General features: G+C 59.3%; 1 protein-coding gene across 1 annotated transcript; it reads left to right on the top strand.

Moving 5' to 3' along the window:
* Nucleotides 1-13,044: 13,044 nt before the first annotated feature.
* Nucleotides 13,045-14,872, top strand: NXPH3 (neurexophilin 3; the record flags this gene model as incomplete). Its single annotated transcript, XM_080633344.1, has 2 exons — nucleotides 13,045-13,101; nucleotides 14,144-14,872. 2 exons carry the CDS (start codon nucleotides 13,045-13,047, stop codon nucleotides 14,870-14,872), a joined length of 786 nt encoding a protein of 261 aa, XP_080489470.1.
* Nucleotides 14,873-15,448: the final 576 nt, after the last annotated feature.

Genomic DNA, 15,448 nt, shown 5'->3' with positions numbered 1-15,448 from the left:
GGCTTGGCTCTGTTAGCAGAGCCTGGGGACTCGCCTGCTCTCCATCCTCCCTTTTCCTGGCAAATGCTCAACTCCCATCGGGAATCATCCAGCAAAAAGGCAGCGCTGTTGCTGGACACTTTCCTTGGCAAATGCTATCAAGAGGAGCCTCGTGCCCATTACCCTGCTGTGGCACCATGTTTGACCCTGCAAACACTCTGTGCAAACCTTCCTGCTCCCAAATCCCCCATTCCCTAAGGAGCTCTGTGACGCTGCAACAGCAGAAGACGTGGAGGGATCCATCCCATGTGGTCGGCATCACTCGGCTGCACGCACGTAGGCAATGTGGGGTGCTCATGTTGGGGGGTATTTCCAGACCCATCTCTTCCCAAGCGCTCTGGGAAGAGTGGGAAGCAGCCCTCTCCCCCTCATTCCCAGAAAGACTTGTTCAGCTGGGTAGGAAATGGCTCCATGTGCTCAGCCAGAGCAGGAGCCAAGCCCCGATCCTTGGCTCAGTGCGAGGGTCATAAGAGGCCACCGCTCGCCTTCCTCCAGCCAAGGGAGCCTGAAAGCCCCAGCTCCATCCAGACACGCAGGGAACGAGGCACAGGACCCCTGTGGCGGAGCTGAGGCACCCAATGAGTCCCACATCTCCATGGGGTTCCATGGGGGTGGCCACGATCCAGCCCTCATCCAGCCAAAACCCCCAGCACCTGGCTCCGCTTCCCATTGAGGAGTTCCCACCTGGGCAAAGGCAGAAGATAAAGGATAAAGCCATGGACTGAGGCAGCCCCAGGAGCACGGCTGGCCCTGGGCTCCGAGCTCCCAACACCTCAAAGGGCTCTTTGTCTCCCACCAGCCCCATCCATGGGGATGCAGGGAAGGAGCCACGTGCAGCCCGGGATGCTCTGCACTGGGGTGGTGAAGACTTGAGGCAGCTCTGCTCACCCACACGGGGCTTAAAGCCCTTTGGAGGGGGCCATGGGAAGCACATGCACCCCCCAGCATTTAGCTCTGAGTCTTTTCGTCCCCCCTGTGCACAGCCCAGCCAGCTTGCTCCAGCCGCGGTCCTGGGATCAGATCCCAAGGAACCTGCTGCTCTCACAGTCCCAGCCTGTGATTTATTGGATTGATCTTTGGATAAAGCCCTACACAGATTTCCAGTTTCCCTGGGAGGTTTGGGGTTGGTTCCCCCCCTCCTGCTTTGGCATCAGCTGCGCTCTCCCTGCAGGGACAGAGAAGGAGGGGGAGCGGAACGCAGCTGGAATCACATTGCACCCTTCACACGTTTCCAGGCTTTTGGAGCTGTGTTTCCCACTAAGAAAGCTGGAAACCTCAAGCTGTCAGGCCACCTAAACAGAAACACATGGCTGCAGCTCCGCTTGCAGCCACAAGGCATGAAGCGAGGAATCAAAGCAAGGATGACACGGAAGGGCTGACCCATGGGAGAGGGCAAGGCAGAGCCGGCACGGGCAGCAAGGCAGGACATGGGCAGCAAGGCAGGACGTGGACAGCAAGGCAGGACGTGGACAGCAAGGCAGGACGTGGGCAATTCCATGGCTTTCGGAAAGAAGAGGAGATGAAAGACGTTCAGAGCTGCAAAAGAGAAGGGGAATTTGAAACCTCGGGATAGGGATGCTGGACAAGCCTGGGAAGGCTTTCGCAAAGGGATGATGGGGAAGAGCGTGGCTGAGTCAGACCCGCTGCAAGCAGGGGGGAAACTCATTGAGATTTCCATTGAAACAGGAGCCCCTGTGACTGTGCAGCCAAAGATGCAGTTCCAGGGGAAAAAAACCCCACAGAAGCACTTAAAATCTTTGCATTCAATACCCAACGATCCCATCAGGCTTAATGGCATTACAGCGAATTCCAGACAAATTAATAACCATCAGGCCGTCACGTAAAAGCACCCCCGGAGCTGGCTGGCCTAAGCCTCCCTGCAAATCACTTTGCTATCAGGAACCAATCCTGTGTTCACAACCCAAGAGCTCCTTTTGCCAGCAGGGCCCCATGACACAAATGGAAACACCCCGAGAGCATCGTGTGTCGGCACCGCGGGGCTCCACAGCCTGGGAATGAAGCGCTGCTTCACGCTATCACAAGGAGGAGGCACCAAGACCCCCCAGAGGTGACAGATCCCTTCCTTTGTGTGCTTACAGCACTTCCTGAGACCCAAAAGCATCAGGATAAAAGGTGTTGGGGAGCTTGGCTCTTCCTTGCTCTGTTACATGTAGGGCAAAGCTTTCAGAAAGGTGCCCAGGGATGAAGAAGGACGCACTGGGGTTAATGGAGCACTGGGCAGGATACATCTGATTTCCAGCTGGGTGATCTTACCCCATTAACCTGCCTCAGTTCCCTGCTTTTCCCACCCATTAAAGCAATTTTACATCCAGGGATTTGCAGCCGGGTCATCCCATCGGCTGCGTGCAGCTGGCCCCGGATCCTGGCTCACATCCCTGCCCCAGCCCCACTGGGCATGGAAAGGGAGACGGAGGGTTTGTCTCTTGTGCTGCCATCTCCAGCAAAACCCTTTCATCCGCAGCTCCCTGGAAATAGAAAAGAGGAGAAGCAGCTTCCCAGACCCATCAAAGAGGAGCAGAAGTGGGTGCAGGGAGAGGATGGGGAGAAGGAACATCTCCAACGCGATGACATCCACATCTTCCACCCAGCTTTGAAAACGTTGACCTCTACCACATTCAATTCCTGAGATGAATCACCCGGGTTAATCTCAGCTGCAGGAACTGCCTTAGTCAGCATTCCAGCCCCCTCCCATCCCATGGGTCTGCTTCTACCTGGAAAACCAATCCCTGGCTTTTCCCTGCCCATTCAGCAGGACCAGGGCCGGGGGGGGGGGGGGGGGGGAGGAAGCTCCTGCTTTCCTGCAGGGCTTTATTGCAGCCAGGATTTACCTGCTGGTTTCATGCAATTGTGGTTTTCACCCAGCCTTTCCCTTGCTGTTGGGTGCAAGGAGCCTCCTGCGGGCAGCCCATCACTTGCGACACCTCCCCAAAGGACTTGGTGGGGTCACCACTTATTCCTCTGGGCAGGGCTGTTCCAGAGCAGCCGCGTAGAGCACAGGGAGCCCCGAGCCCTGATTTCCCACCTCGGGGCTGGCTGACGCTGACAGATGTTTCCTATAAATAACAACACAAGGGGCACACAAGCTGCAGAAAGAGGGAAAGCAAATCCAATTAGGCTGGAGAAATTCCTCGCCTGGCGCGCGGGAGGCCTGTGGTTCATCACTCACAGGGTGCATCTCCATTGAAATAATAGGGTCCCAGTCCAGCCTCTCCTCCAGGGGAAAAGCTGGCTGTGGGGACAAGGAAATGCATCCCCATCCCTAGCAATTTGTCCACATTAGAGACAAGGATGGAAAAATCAGAGCCCCCAAACAGGGGTTTGCCAAGGGAAGAAGGGAAAGGGAGCTTTGGAGCTGGCTTCATTTCCTATCACAGTGATTGATTTCTCTCCCGCTGATTTTGGCTCGGGATGTGGGGCTCCCCTGGGAGCCCCTCTGCAGTGTGGGTTTCACTTCAATGGACAATTTGTTGCTTTAACTTGCTAAAACCTCAGAAGCCACAACAAGGCTTGGCTGCACGAGCGGTTTCTTTCCTGTCTCAGGTCAAGCGAGATCTGCCGGCACAGATCCTGCTGGGATAGAGCTGGGAAGCCACGATGCTGGTGGTGGTTTATGCACCCCTATGGTTTAGGGGGTTTGAGGTGGGTCAGCCTGAAAGCAGCCCCAACTCCCTGGTGCCAAAGCTTTTAATCTAGCAGCAACATCCTAGCTGAGAGGCAGCAGCAGGAGGCATCAGTGAAGCCAATTCAGCCTCCAGCCATGGGGCTTGTTCCTAAATCAGAGCAAAAATGAAGCAGCGACTGGTTGGGACGAAGTTAAATAAAGGAAGAAAGAAGAAAGACAGAGAAATCTTCCCATGAAGCCGTTGAACCGATGGTGGGAATTTGTGCTACGGGGGCAGCTCTGCTGATGAGGACGGCAAAGCTGAGCCGTGGGTTCCTGTCCCTGCTCCAAGGGCTCCTGATGCATTTTGCATTAAGCAGTAATTGGATCAAATGCATAAACAGGCGCTGGCAGAGGAAGGACTCAGGGCTCCCTCTTCCCAGGGTTTATGGCTCCACTGGCCATAAACTCCAGCTTTTGGGAAGAGGTGGTCACCGGTGGGGACCTGCGCCCCGACCCCAGCCGCTTGCCTATGGATGAGGGACATGTGTGAATCCCCCACCAGCACGAAGATACGGTCTCAGTCAAGCTGAGAAGGGGCATAAACCACCCTGCAGAGGCACCCACAGTGCCCACAACCTCTCTATGCTTCGGTTTTGTGCTTTTCCCAAGGGATGTCACCCTAAGCAAGCATCCCCCAGCACCCACCGATGGCTTCAGTGAGCTGGGAAGGAGCAAAAACAATCTTGCATTCACTGGGAGAGTTTCTGACCTAATAAATCCTCCTTCCTCCCTCGCTCCCATGAATTGCCCCCTTTGCTGCTGCTAGACCTCGAGGCGATCGGACAGAGCATCAATGGCCCCAGAGCCTCAGTTGCTTCAAACTGGCCCTGGTCCACGAGCTGCTCCATTCTGTCTGGGATCCGGCCATTGGAGTAATTAGGAAAGCCGCATCGTTATCCGAAGCACGGTTTTCCTAGAGCAAATCCATCTGGGTTATTCCCTGGGGAGTCTGAGCTTGTCAACACACGCTCACACAACACAGCGCTCTGCCTCCTCCCGCGACAGACACAGCACCTCCGGCTGCAGGGAAGGGGTTTGGAGAGAGCAAACGGGGCGGTTTGGGGGTGCAATGGGGTCTATCCTCGCCTAAAGCAACGCTGAGAACAGGGTCGCAGCCCCTTTGCCTGTTAAAAGCTGTTTTCCCCCCTTCCCGACCTCCCAGCCTGCGCAGGAAGGCTTAAACCCCACGGAACTTGAAAGCGAAGCCGAAAGAAAGGCAGCGATTCCCCCAAAGCCCTTGAACAAGCAAAGCTGCGGCGCCGCGGGCCCGCAGGGCAGGGAAATGGCTCTCATCAATCACAGCCTGTCCAGGGACCTGCTGCCTTCGCCACCCGCTCCCGTCCGCGGGGACGCGGCCGGGCTCAGAGTGCAGGTGCCAAGGGGGAGATTGCAGCTTTTGGGCGGGATTCGTTGCTTTTTGGCAGGGATAAGGCAGCGGGAGGGGCAGGGGGTGAGCAGAGCCGGGGGGGGGGGGGGGCACATTCAATAACTGCAGGGTTTTTAACCGACGGCTCCGTGTGATCTGAAAACTCAGAGCAGCGTCAGCCCCAGCCCTGCCTCTCTGGCTCCCCGTGGGGTGAGAGGTGCCTGAGACCCTGCGCTTTCCTGGGCACTTTGCCTTCTCATGGAACCGGAGGCTGGTTTGGGTTGGAAGGGACCTTAAAGCTCATCCACCCTGTGGGGCAGGCACAGCTTCTCTGGGCACCCTGGGCCAGCGCCTCAGCACCCTCACAGGGAAGAGCTTCTGCCTAAGAGCTCATCTCAGTCTCCCCTCTGGCAGGTTCAAGCCATTCCCCTTGGCCTGTCCCTACAGGCCCTTGTCCAAAGCCCCGCTCCAGCATCCTTGCAGCCCCCTTCAGACACTGGAAGCTGCTCTGAGCTCTCCACGCAGCTTCTCTTCTCCAGGCTGAGCAGCCCCAATGTTCTCAGCCTGGCTCCATCCGGGAGCTGCTCCAGCCCCTGCCCATCCTCGTGGCCTCCTCTGCACTTGCTCCAGGAGCTCCATGTCCTTACACTGAGGACCCCAGCCCTGCTCACGGTGCTGCGGGTGGGGCCTCACCAGGAAACGTGGCTGAGCAGTGGAGGTTTTCCTACCAGAGCTGTGCAGATCCCCGGGCCCGGGGGGGCAGCTCCCGCCTGTGCTGTCAGACACGCACCGCTCGCCTTTCCAGCCCGCTCCCTGCCAACATCAGGTGTCTGCAGCACGCTGAAAGCACAAAGTGAGATCCCTGCACAAACCCCTTGGCTCCAGCAGGTACCAGGCGGTGCGCGAGGGGGGGAAGCAGCTCATCCCAACGCAGCCAAGCTGCAGACAGTTGCCCTTTTGGGTCCAAAGCAGAGCTTTGAGCCGCTGAGATTTGCTGCTAAGAGGCTTTTCTTTCCCCACTCCTTGCAGCTTGAGCAGCAAACTGGAAAGATTTCAGCCCCTTTGTCCAGACTGGAACAGCACGGAGCATTCTACGTGCGAGATGCTCCCTATTCCTCCATCCTTGCACCGGCATTCAGACAGCTCAGCCCCGGCCAGAGGCATCACAGCGTTTCTAGTGATCGTTTTAATTTCATTCAGCCCTGCCCTGCTCCAAGAGCGGGGCAAGAAACCCTGACGGCTGCAAGCCCTGCACTTCTTGCGCCAATAGATCCCATCGTGTTTCTATCACCCTTTCCATGATGTAAATACGGGACATGACCCGGGAAAATGCGCCTGCGACGTGAACCCTTTTCATGTCCAATTTATCACTTCAGGTCACTGGAAAGCCACTGGCGCTGCTGTTTGCTGAGCCCAGCAGAAATGAGCTCTTCATCTCTGTCCTGCAAGGAGAAACTGTGGGAGATGGGAACTGCCACCTCCACCAGTGCTTCAGCAGCAGAACGCCTGGAATCGCCTCAACAGCTGGGAAAAAAAGGACCTTTTTCCCCTGAGGTCCGTGGGTTTGAGGCACTGGGGTGGTACCAGCCCCTCTGCTGCGCTATGGGAGGAGCTGCAGGTAAAATGAGAGCCAAATCCTGCGCTTTCCATCCATAACACAGGGAAAGGCTGCGCAAGGCTCCGACCCTCACCTCCTCCCAGGCACTCCTTTGGCAGAGCTCTGTTCTCCCTGGTTTATTGCTTTTCCCAGGGAGGCTCCCGTTGCCTCTTCAGTTCTTTTGATGAAATTCAGCCTCAAAGAGCGGGAAGGGAGCTCAGAGCCACCCGTCCCTGGCCAGCGGGGACGCACCGGGTCCCTTAAGCAGGAGCTGAGCACCCTTGGGCCCATCCCCGCTCTCCCAGCACCAACGGGGACTCTTGTTCCAACCCCCCCAGAGCAGAAGCAAGAGATGGCTTTGTTGGGCGTGAGAAAACCTAATGAGCCACAACAGAGGAGAACAAAGGAGATGGGATGAAAAGGCACCAACCCCCCACAGCGCAGCAACCCGGGACACGCTCGTCCTTGCTGAGGCCCCGACATTCCCAGGATAAAGGTGGTTTTTCCTTGCAGGAGGGTGCTGCAGACACACACACACACACACCCCGTTATCCCGTTCTCTGGGCCATAAACAGCACCGCGATGTGGGAGGGGTTTGGGGCAGCATCCGCTGCTCCCGGGCCAGCGGGGCTCGGGGTTCGCTGCTCCCGCAGCCCCGGTGCACCCGGACACAGGCGGTGCCCGGAGCAGCAGCTCCCTGCTTCCCTCTGCAGTCGCACGGCGGAAGCAGCATCCTCTGCCTCCCGCCCGTGTGCTCCAGCCCTGCCCCAAGCGCGTCCTCCCGCTCCGCGCCGGGTGCAGCCCGCATCGCATCACCCCCAGGACACAGACCCACGGAATGGTTTGGGTTGAAGGGGCCTTGAGGCTCCTCCAGCTCCAACCCCTGCCATGGGCAGGGACCCCTTCCACTGGAGCAGCTTGCTCCAAGCCCCTGTGTCCAACCTGGCCTTGAACACTGCCAGGGATGGGGCAGCCACAGCTTCTCTGGGCACCCTGGGCCAGCGCCTCAGCACCCTCACAGGGAAGAGCTTCTGCCTAAGAGCTCATCTCAGTCTCCCCTCGGGCAGGTTAAAGCCATTCCCCTTGGCCTGTCCCTACAGGCCCTTGTCCCAAGCCCCTCTTCTGGTTTCCTGCAGCCCCTTTAGGCACTGGAGCTGCTCTAAGGTCTCTTCTTCAGGAGCCTTCTCTTCTCCAGGCTGAACCAGCCCAGCTCTTTCAGCCTGGTTCCAGAGCAGAGCTGCTCCCCAGTGCACTGATTCCTTTGGGATGCAGTGGTGCATCCGCAGTTGCAGCCACATTGTCAGATATTGGGCTCCAGCTTCACATAACCCCCAGATTTGCCCTGGTTTTAGGCAATTCCTTCCCAAACTGCTCTCCCCAGCTCCCAGGGAAAACCCTGCTGCCTGCAGGGATCCACGAGAGAGGAAGGAAACGGGGAGGAACCTTTCCATTTGTTTTCCCAATTAAAAACCCAGCCAGGCTCCTGCAGCCTCAGCCAAAAGGTCCTGACACTTTTGGGCATGGTTCTTCTTGACTGGAAAGGGAGGAGGAAGATCCATGTGCCCGGCTGGAGCAGGGCAGGGAGCCGGGGCAGTGCAAGGAGCAGAGCTTAGAGAGGACTTTCCCGGGAATGAAGTTGATTTCTGCTTTAGGATCCGCTCTGATGCACTCAAAGCTGAACTTTGGAGGGAGCCAGTTTATAACCATGGACAGACAGATCCTACCAGGCTGGGAGGGCTCAGCTGCATCCAGAGAAGGGCTGGAGATGGGTCCATCAGCTCCCAAAATCCCTCTGAATCCAGACGATGGCTTTAGGAGAACTGGAGCCCAGCGCACAAACATCCCTTTCATACGCATTTATATAAAGGGAAAATGGAGCTGCATCGTGTCCATGAGCACATTGGGATAACTGGGGGGGGGGGGGGGGGATCTGCTTGTTTTGCACAAGCAGCAAAGGATGGAGCCAGAAACAGCTCCTGGCACCCAGGACCCTGCCTTACCCCGAATGAATGGGGAACAACCGCATTTACCAGCCCGGAGAGCTCCCCTGATCCCTGCTCAGGAAAGGCTGGGTGTGAGTGTGCCTGGATCAAGCACCTCCCGTGGGTGCCTGGGTGCCAACAGCATCCACCTGCTCCCGGTACATCCAGCAGCTCCCGGGGGAGGCAGAGCTCAGCGGAGCTGGAATCTCACCGCTGCGGCCAAATAACCTCGGGCTGCAGCAAACATCAGGATGGCAACGGCTTCCCCAGGGAAACGGGGGGGGGGGGGAAAGGGCTCTGGCAGGGGATACCGCACCTCGGGCTCTGATTCCCTCTCATCAACACCTGGATCCACGCTCTCCCTTCCCTCCCAGCTGGCGGCCGTTTGAAGGCTTGGGCTCCACTCTTGCTTTGCTCCCGTGCTGCTTCGGAGGCTCTGCAGGAGCTCTCCCTGACCTCCCGATCTCTGCTGTCTCTCCCAGAGCATCCTCGCTCCCAGGGCTGGGCTCTGGTGCTCACGATCCTGACAGCTCTGCTTTATCTGCAGCTCGGGGGCTCCCGGGAGCATCAGACCCCTTGGCAGCTCCATCCTGTCCCACGTCTCCTTCCTCCACCCTTTCCCTTTGGTGAGGACCCTTCAGGTCACCTCTCCCGGCAAAAGCCACCAGGAGCCCGTGTCTCCCGTGCCACCAAAGCTGCCTCTGTGGAGGTGGGTGCTTAGGGCATGTTATGGAGGGAGATGCTCAGCTGCAGATAATGGCAAAACCCTTTTCCTTGTCACTGGTGGTGATGCTGCCAGCAGCCGGCCTCCCCCCACCATCACATACCTGGCCTTGGGTCACTGCAACCTTCAATCATACCTAGGTATGTATGTACGTACATGTAAGAGCTGAATGCCCCTCCGCAGCACCCGCAGGCTGAGCCCATCTCCCAGCACAAGGTCCCACTAGAGGGCAATAGAAACCCAGGAAAGGAGGCAGGGATTGGGGCTGAGCAGCACCAGGGCCTGGCAGCACCTCCATCCAAGGCAGCCCCTGCTCACTGCGGTGGCACGAACACAGGACCCTGGAATCCCGGCCTGCCTTGGGTTGAAGGGACATTAAAGATCACGTAGCGTGAAGCCAGGGACCCCTTCCACTGGAGCAGCTTGCTCCAAGCCCCTGTGTCCAACCTGGCCTTGAACGCTGCCGGGGAAGGGGAATCGTTGCTCCAAGGGAGCCGGATCCCCTGGAGCTGGGAAGGAAAAAGGTTTCCCAAAGGAGCAGGAGCACGTGGGGGATGCTGGGTTTGGGGAACACGCAGGATCTCAGGGTGCGTTTGTAGAGCAGCCTCTGGAGCATCAGCTGGAGTCTTGTGCCAGGCACTGCATTGAGGGACTGGAGCGACAGGACAAGGGGTGATGGGTTCACACTGTACCAGGGGAAGTTCAGGTTGGATCTAAGGCAGAAGCTCTTCCCTGTGAGGGTGCTGAGGCGCTGGCCCAGGGTGCCCAGAGAAGCTGTGGCTGCCCCATCCCTGGCAGTGTTCAAGGCTGGGATCCTGTGATTCTATGGATGGAGCTGGAAGAGCCCCAGCACCTTCAGTCTCACCCATGGGATCCTTCTGGGGAAAGGGCAGAGGCACCCGGGTTGTTTTTAACGGTGTGGGCAGCAGCACCCCTTCCCATCACCTCCTCCCATCCAAATCCCTTCCGATTTGGCAGCACCAGGATTACACTCACTGGTATTTAAAAGGAAAACTGCCCCGGGGCTTGCCTGCATGGGTTTGTTTCCACCCCCAAGCTCGCTTCGGCTGAACAGACCCCCATGGGCTGGGCCACATCCCTGGGCTGGATGAGGGAGGCAGGGAAGCACCAGCCCCATGCTCACCACGCTCAGGCTGTTTGAGCAGCTCCGGAGGGAGCCATCAGAGCACAAGAGGAGCTACAGCAGCTCCTAAATCAGCCCTGCTTTGTGCCACTCCAGTCCCCAGCTCCCTCCCAACACCGGGAAGCCCAGAAAGTCACCTTCAATCCCTTTTATCCCTTGTTCTTCCTCCTCGTCCTGCTGCTGGCCTCAGCTCAGCCTCCCCAAGGCCTGAGGAGCCAACCTGGAACCAGGGCCAAGAGCATCCCACCACCCACAGCCAGGGTAGGAATAGGTGGGATGCATCCACCTATTGCTGCGGAGCCAGTCCCATGCGGCACAGATGGCTCTGGGAAGGCTGTGCAGAAGATGCAGTGCCTGCAGTGATTGACAAGCAGGGCATGGCACAGGCTTTGGGAAGTTTTAGGAGGATCATTATGGAAATCACAGCAGTTAGAAACGTGCAGCCTATTGAAGGTGGCCAGCACACCGCTGGGGCCAGGACAGCGCCAGCGCTGCTCTATATCCTTCAGTGTTCCGGCTGGTTTAGGAGGCTCCAGGGTCCTTTCCGCACTGCTCTTGGATGAATATTCTGGAGTTTAATAGCCCTGCCTACCAGGAAGCTTTTTTTGAAGGATTCATCACCCCTTTGCTCCCCTCCCTGGGAATGGGGCTCATTGGGTCCTTCACCCTCCATTGGTGTTAATGAGGTGTCTTCCTGTGCCCCCAAATCTCATCACTCCTGGGGCACAAAGTGGATTCCCACTCGGAGTCATGCTGCCAATGGGGCAGCGCTGCAGGAAGGCACCTTGGAATCACGGAATCAGCTGGGTTGGAAAAGACCTTTAAGCTCATCCAGTCCAACCATTGCCCATCACTGCCAAGGCCACCACTAACCCATGACATTGAGGGCCATGTGTGAACACTCACAGGGACGGTGACTGCAGCCCTACCCTGGGCAGCCTGTTCCAATGCCTGAGCACTCTTTGGGGCAGGAATTGTCCCTCAGCTCCATCTAAACCTGCCCTGGTGCAGCTTGAGGCCGGTTCCTCTTGTCCCATCCCTTGTTCCTTGGGAGCAGAGCCCAGCCCCTCCTGGCTCCATCCTCCTGTCAGTACCTGCAGCCACCGCAGGGATCTGTCACCCACCTTTCCTCCTCCCCAAGCCTCCCGGTGTGCTCCCAGCACCGCAGCCGCAGTCAGCCCTGGACCACTTTGCTGTGCAGATGGGAGCGTGAGCAGGGCCTTGGTGCGAGCATCCTGCCCCTCACAACCTGCTCTTCCCCCGCAGTTTGTTCCATCTTTAGTGCCGCTGTGAGATCTTGCTTTCCAAAACAGCCCAGGGAAAAGGGGGGCAGAAACAGGATACAGAGAGGAAGGAAAAGGGAGGTAAATGAGGAGTTGTCTCCTAGCGGGTAGGAAAACACTGGGTTTAGTTCTAGCCCTGCCCCTGGCTTCTCGGTGGTGCCACTTCTGCTGCTGAAAGGTGGGAAAAGGACAACTTCAGTGGGACAAAACCGAGCAGAGCTTCCTGTAACAGCAAACCAGAGCCTTCTGCTTCCTCAGGCACAGCTCCGCCAGCCCCTTACCAAGGTGGAAGTGAACCCGGCTCGCTTGGGGGAACAGGACCTGCGTTTCCATGCTTCTCTGGGCACCCTGTGCCAGCGCCTCAGCACCCTCACAGGGAAGAGCTTCTGCCTAAGAGCTCATCTCAGTCTCCCCTCTGGCAGGTTCAAGCCATTCCCCTTGGCCTGTCCCTACAGGCCCTTGTCCCAAGCCCCTCTCCAGGTTTCCTGCAGCCCCTTTAGGTACTGGAGCTGCTCTCAGGTCTTCTCTTCCAGCAGCAGAGGGGCAGGATCCCCTCCCTCGACTGCTGCTCACACGGGGGGGCTCTGGCTCAAGCGCTCACTCCAACACCCCCAAGTCCTCTCCTCAGGACAGATCCATCCAGCCCTAAGGGCAGAGCCCTTGACCCCGGTGAGTTCCCCCCTTTCTCTCCCTCCATCCCAGGTCTCCACCATCCCCTCTCCGGGGTCTCCCGTGCAGGACCCCTCAGTGCACCCACCGGCCCCGCAGAGCCCGCTGAGCCCCCGGGGCCCCCCCAGGGGCCGGGCTGCCTGGGCTGCGGGCAGCAAGGGGTTACAGGCGGAGGTGCCGCTCTGCTCCCAGCGCTTGGAGGGGAGGGAGCGAGGAGGGGATGGAGGGAGCGGAGTTTCTTTGAGTCTCCGACGAGGCAGAGAGGGGCAGGCATAGGGCAGGCAGGGGACAGGCAGGGGAGAGGCAGGGTACAGGCAGCCGCCTCCCGGCGCCCGGTCCGGCACAACGGGGTGGGAGCTGCCGGAGCCACCATGGACCGGGGGGAGCTCCTTGGAAGCGGTTTCTAACGGGGTAACCCCGTTCCCTCGCTGGCGTCCCTCGCTTAAAAACGAAGGGAGGGAAAAGGTGGGGGGGGGGGGAAGCGGTCGCGGGTCCGCACCAGAGCCGGGGTGAAGCGGGGGCTCCGGCGGAGGCGGCGGCGGCGGCGTCTGCAAAATGCATCTCCCGCGGAGCTGCATCGCCCTCCTCATCCAGGGGAGCGCCTCGCTGCTGGTGAGCGCTGGGGAAGGGGAACGGGGGCTGCAGGGGACGGGGGGGTCGCGGTGCCACAGCCGCGGGGCGGGGGGTTGGGGGGCACCCCCCGGCATCAACCGCATCGATCCCCCCGCATCTGCCCCTGAATACCCCAGAGCGTCCCAAAACTTCTGCTGTTTGCGGGGGGCAGGCAGGGGGGGATGGAGGCTCCTCCTGATCCCCCCAGGGACCACAGCGTGGAGCCCAGCACCCCGGGTAATGGGGCTGCAGCGTCCGGCTCCTGCCCAGGCACCCCCAGCCCGCTGGGTGCCCACAGCCTGGCAGCACCCCCCCCCCCCCCCCAGCGCTCATTTGTGCTGCTTGGGGGGGGCCCGGCCGGCTGCAGGCAGCGCAGAGCGGGTGCAGGAGCCCCTGGGAGGTGTCAGAGGTGAAGGGGTGAGAGCTCAGCTCCTGCCCTGCAGCCGCGCTGCGTCCCCCCGGCCCATGGAGCAGTTTGGGGTCAGAAGAGGGGTCCATGGGAGGTGCTGTCAGCAGCGGGGTGGGTGCAAAGGCCGTGAGGTGGGGACCCTCCTCGCAGGAGTTACAGCCTCTCCCCAGCACCTGCACGGGAGCAAAGGGCCCCCTTCCCGGCTCCTTTCACCCCTGTGAGGGTGCTGAGGCGCTGGCCCAGGGTGCCCAGAGAAGCTGTGGCTGCCCCATCCCTGGCAGTGTTCAAGGCCAGGTTGGACACAGGGGCTCGGAGCAAGCTGCTCCAGTGGAAGGGGTCCCTGCCCGTGGCAGGGGTTGGAGCTGGAGATTTAAGGTCCCTTCATCCCAAACCCGGCTGTGATTCCCTGAGAGGAATCTCCTGTGAGGGAAGGAGGAGAACAGGGGAAAACCACTCCAGAGGGAAGCACAGGCTGGAGACAGGAGTGGAGAGGAAAGGCGAGAGAAAAAGGAGACAGGGAAAGTGAGGTGGGGCGAAGGACGAGCCGGGTCATGCTGGGAAGTGGGGTGACCCTGGGGGGGGGGGGGGCAGAGCCACCCCTCGTTTCTCACTCTCCCCCATCGCTGTGTTCAGGTGATTTGTGGCCAGGAGCCAGGGAACGGCGCAGAGCGGCGCGAACCCAGCCCGCAGGAGGGAGCGCGGGTGCGGAAGGCGCCAGGGCTGCTCCCCCCCAGCTCTCTGGTACCTCCAGCCCTGCTGCGGAACGGGACCCTCCTGGCGCTCGGGAGCAGCTCCCAGCAGCTCTGGCACATCCTGGACGGTGCCTCCGTGCGGGACCAGGCTCCACAGCCCCGGGGCCAGCGGGACCTGGGGCCAGGCTCGGGCAAACTGAGGAAGCTTTTTGGCTGGGGTGATTTCTATTCCAACATCAAGACGGTGAAGCTGAACCTCCTCATCACCGGGAAGGTCGTCGACCACGGCAACGGCACGGTCAATGTCTTCTTCCAGCACAACTCCACCGGGCAGGGGAACATCTCCGTCAGCCTCGTGCCCCCCACCAAGGCCGTGGAGTTTGACCTGGAGCAGCAAATCTTCATCGAGGCCAAAGAGTCCAAAGTGTTCAACTGCCGCGTGGAGTACGAGAAGGTCGAGCGCGCCAAGAAGACCACGCTCTGCACCTACGACCCATCCAAGACCTGCTACCACGAGCACACCCAGAGCCACGTCTCCTGGGTCTGCTCAAAGCCCTTCAAAGTCATCTGCGTCTACATCACTTTCTACAGCACAGACTACAGGCTGGTGCAGAAAGTGTGTCCTGACTACAACTACCACAGCGACGCTCCCTACTATCCCTCGGGATGAGGCACTCGGATGCCCCGGTGCTGAGCGGGTGCTGGGAGGGGAGGGAGGGATGGGGATGGGTTTGTAAGCAGGGGCGGGTGCGTGGAGCTCCCTAACAAGGAAGGAAAAGGAGGATTTTGCCTTTCCCCCCACAAGCTCCAATGGCGAGAGGAGGGATTTTAGGCTACGGGGTTCCAGCATCGCTAATCCTGGCCTGGATCCGTGCTCTTTGGAGACTGGGATGTGGCTTTAGGATACAGAAAATAGGACATAAAGCCACAATCTGGACTTGAGTTTCTCAGTGCAATAATGGATTCGCCTGGATCTAGGCCACGTGGCTCTAAAAGGTTGGGGACGAGGCAAAGAGGGCTCCAGGAGCAGGTTTACACAAGCCTGGAGCCAGAGGAAGACCTCAGCTGGGAGAACGGCACCTGATGCCCTCCATGGCTGTGGGACACCCATGGCCAACCACATCATCTCCCCACGTCCAGGCTCGGCAGCGGCAGGACCCGGAGCTGAGCTTCCCCACACCGGGCTGCAAAGGGATTCCAGGATGGAAAGAGGGAGCCGGGGCGGGCAGGAGGGACCTTCCCAAGG

The sequence above is a fragment of the Psittacula echo genome, assembly GCF_963264785.1.
Source record: "Psittacula echo genome assembly, chromosome: 23".
NCBI lineage: Eukaryota > Metazoa > Chordata > Aves > Psittaciformes > Psittacidae > Psittacula > Psittacula echo.
The sequence above is the reverse complement of the archived record's forward strand: the minus strand, read 5'-3'. Positions and strand labels throughout refer to the sequence as shown.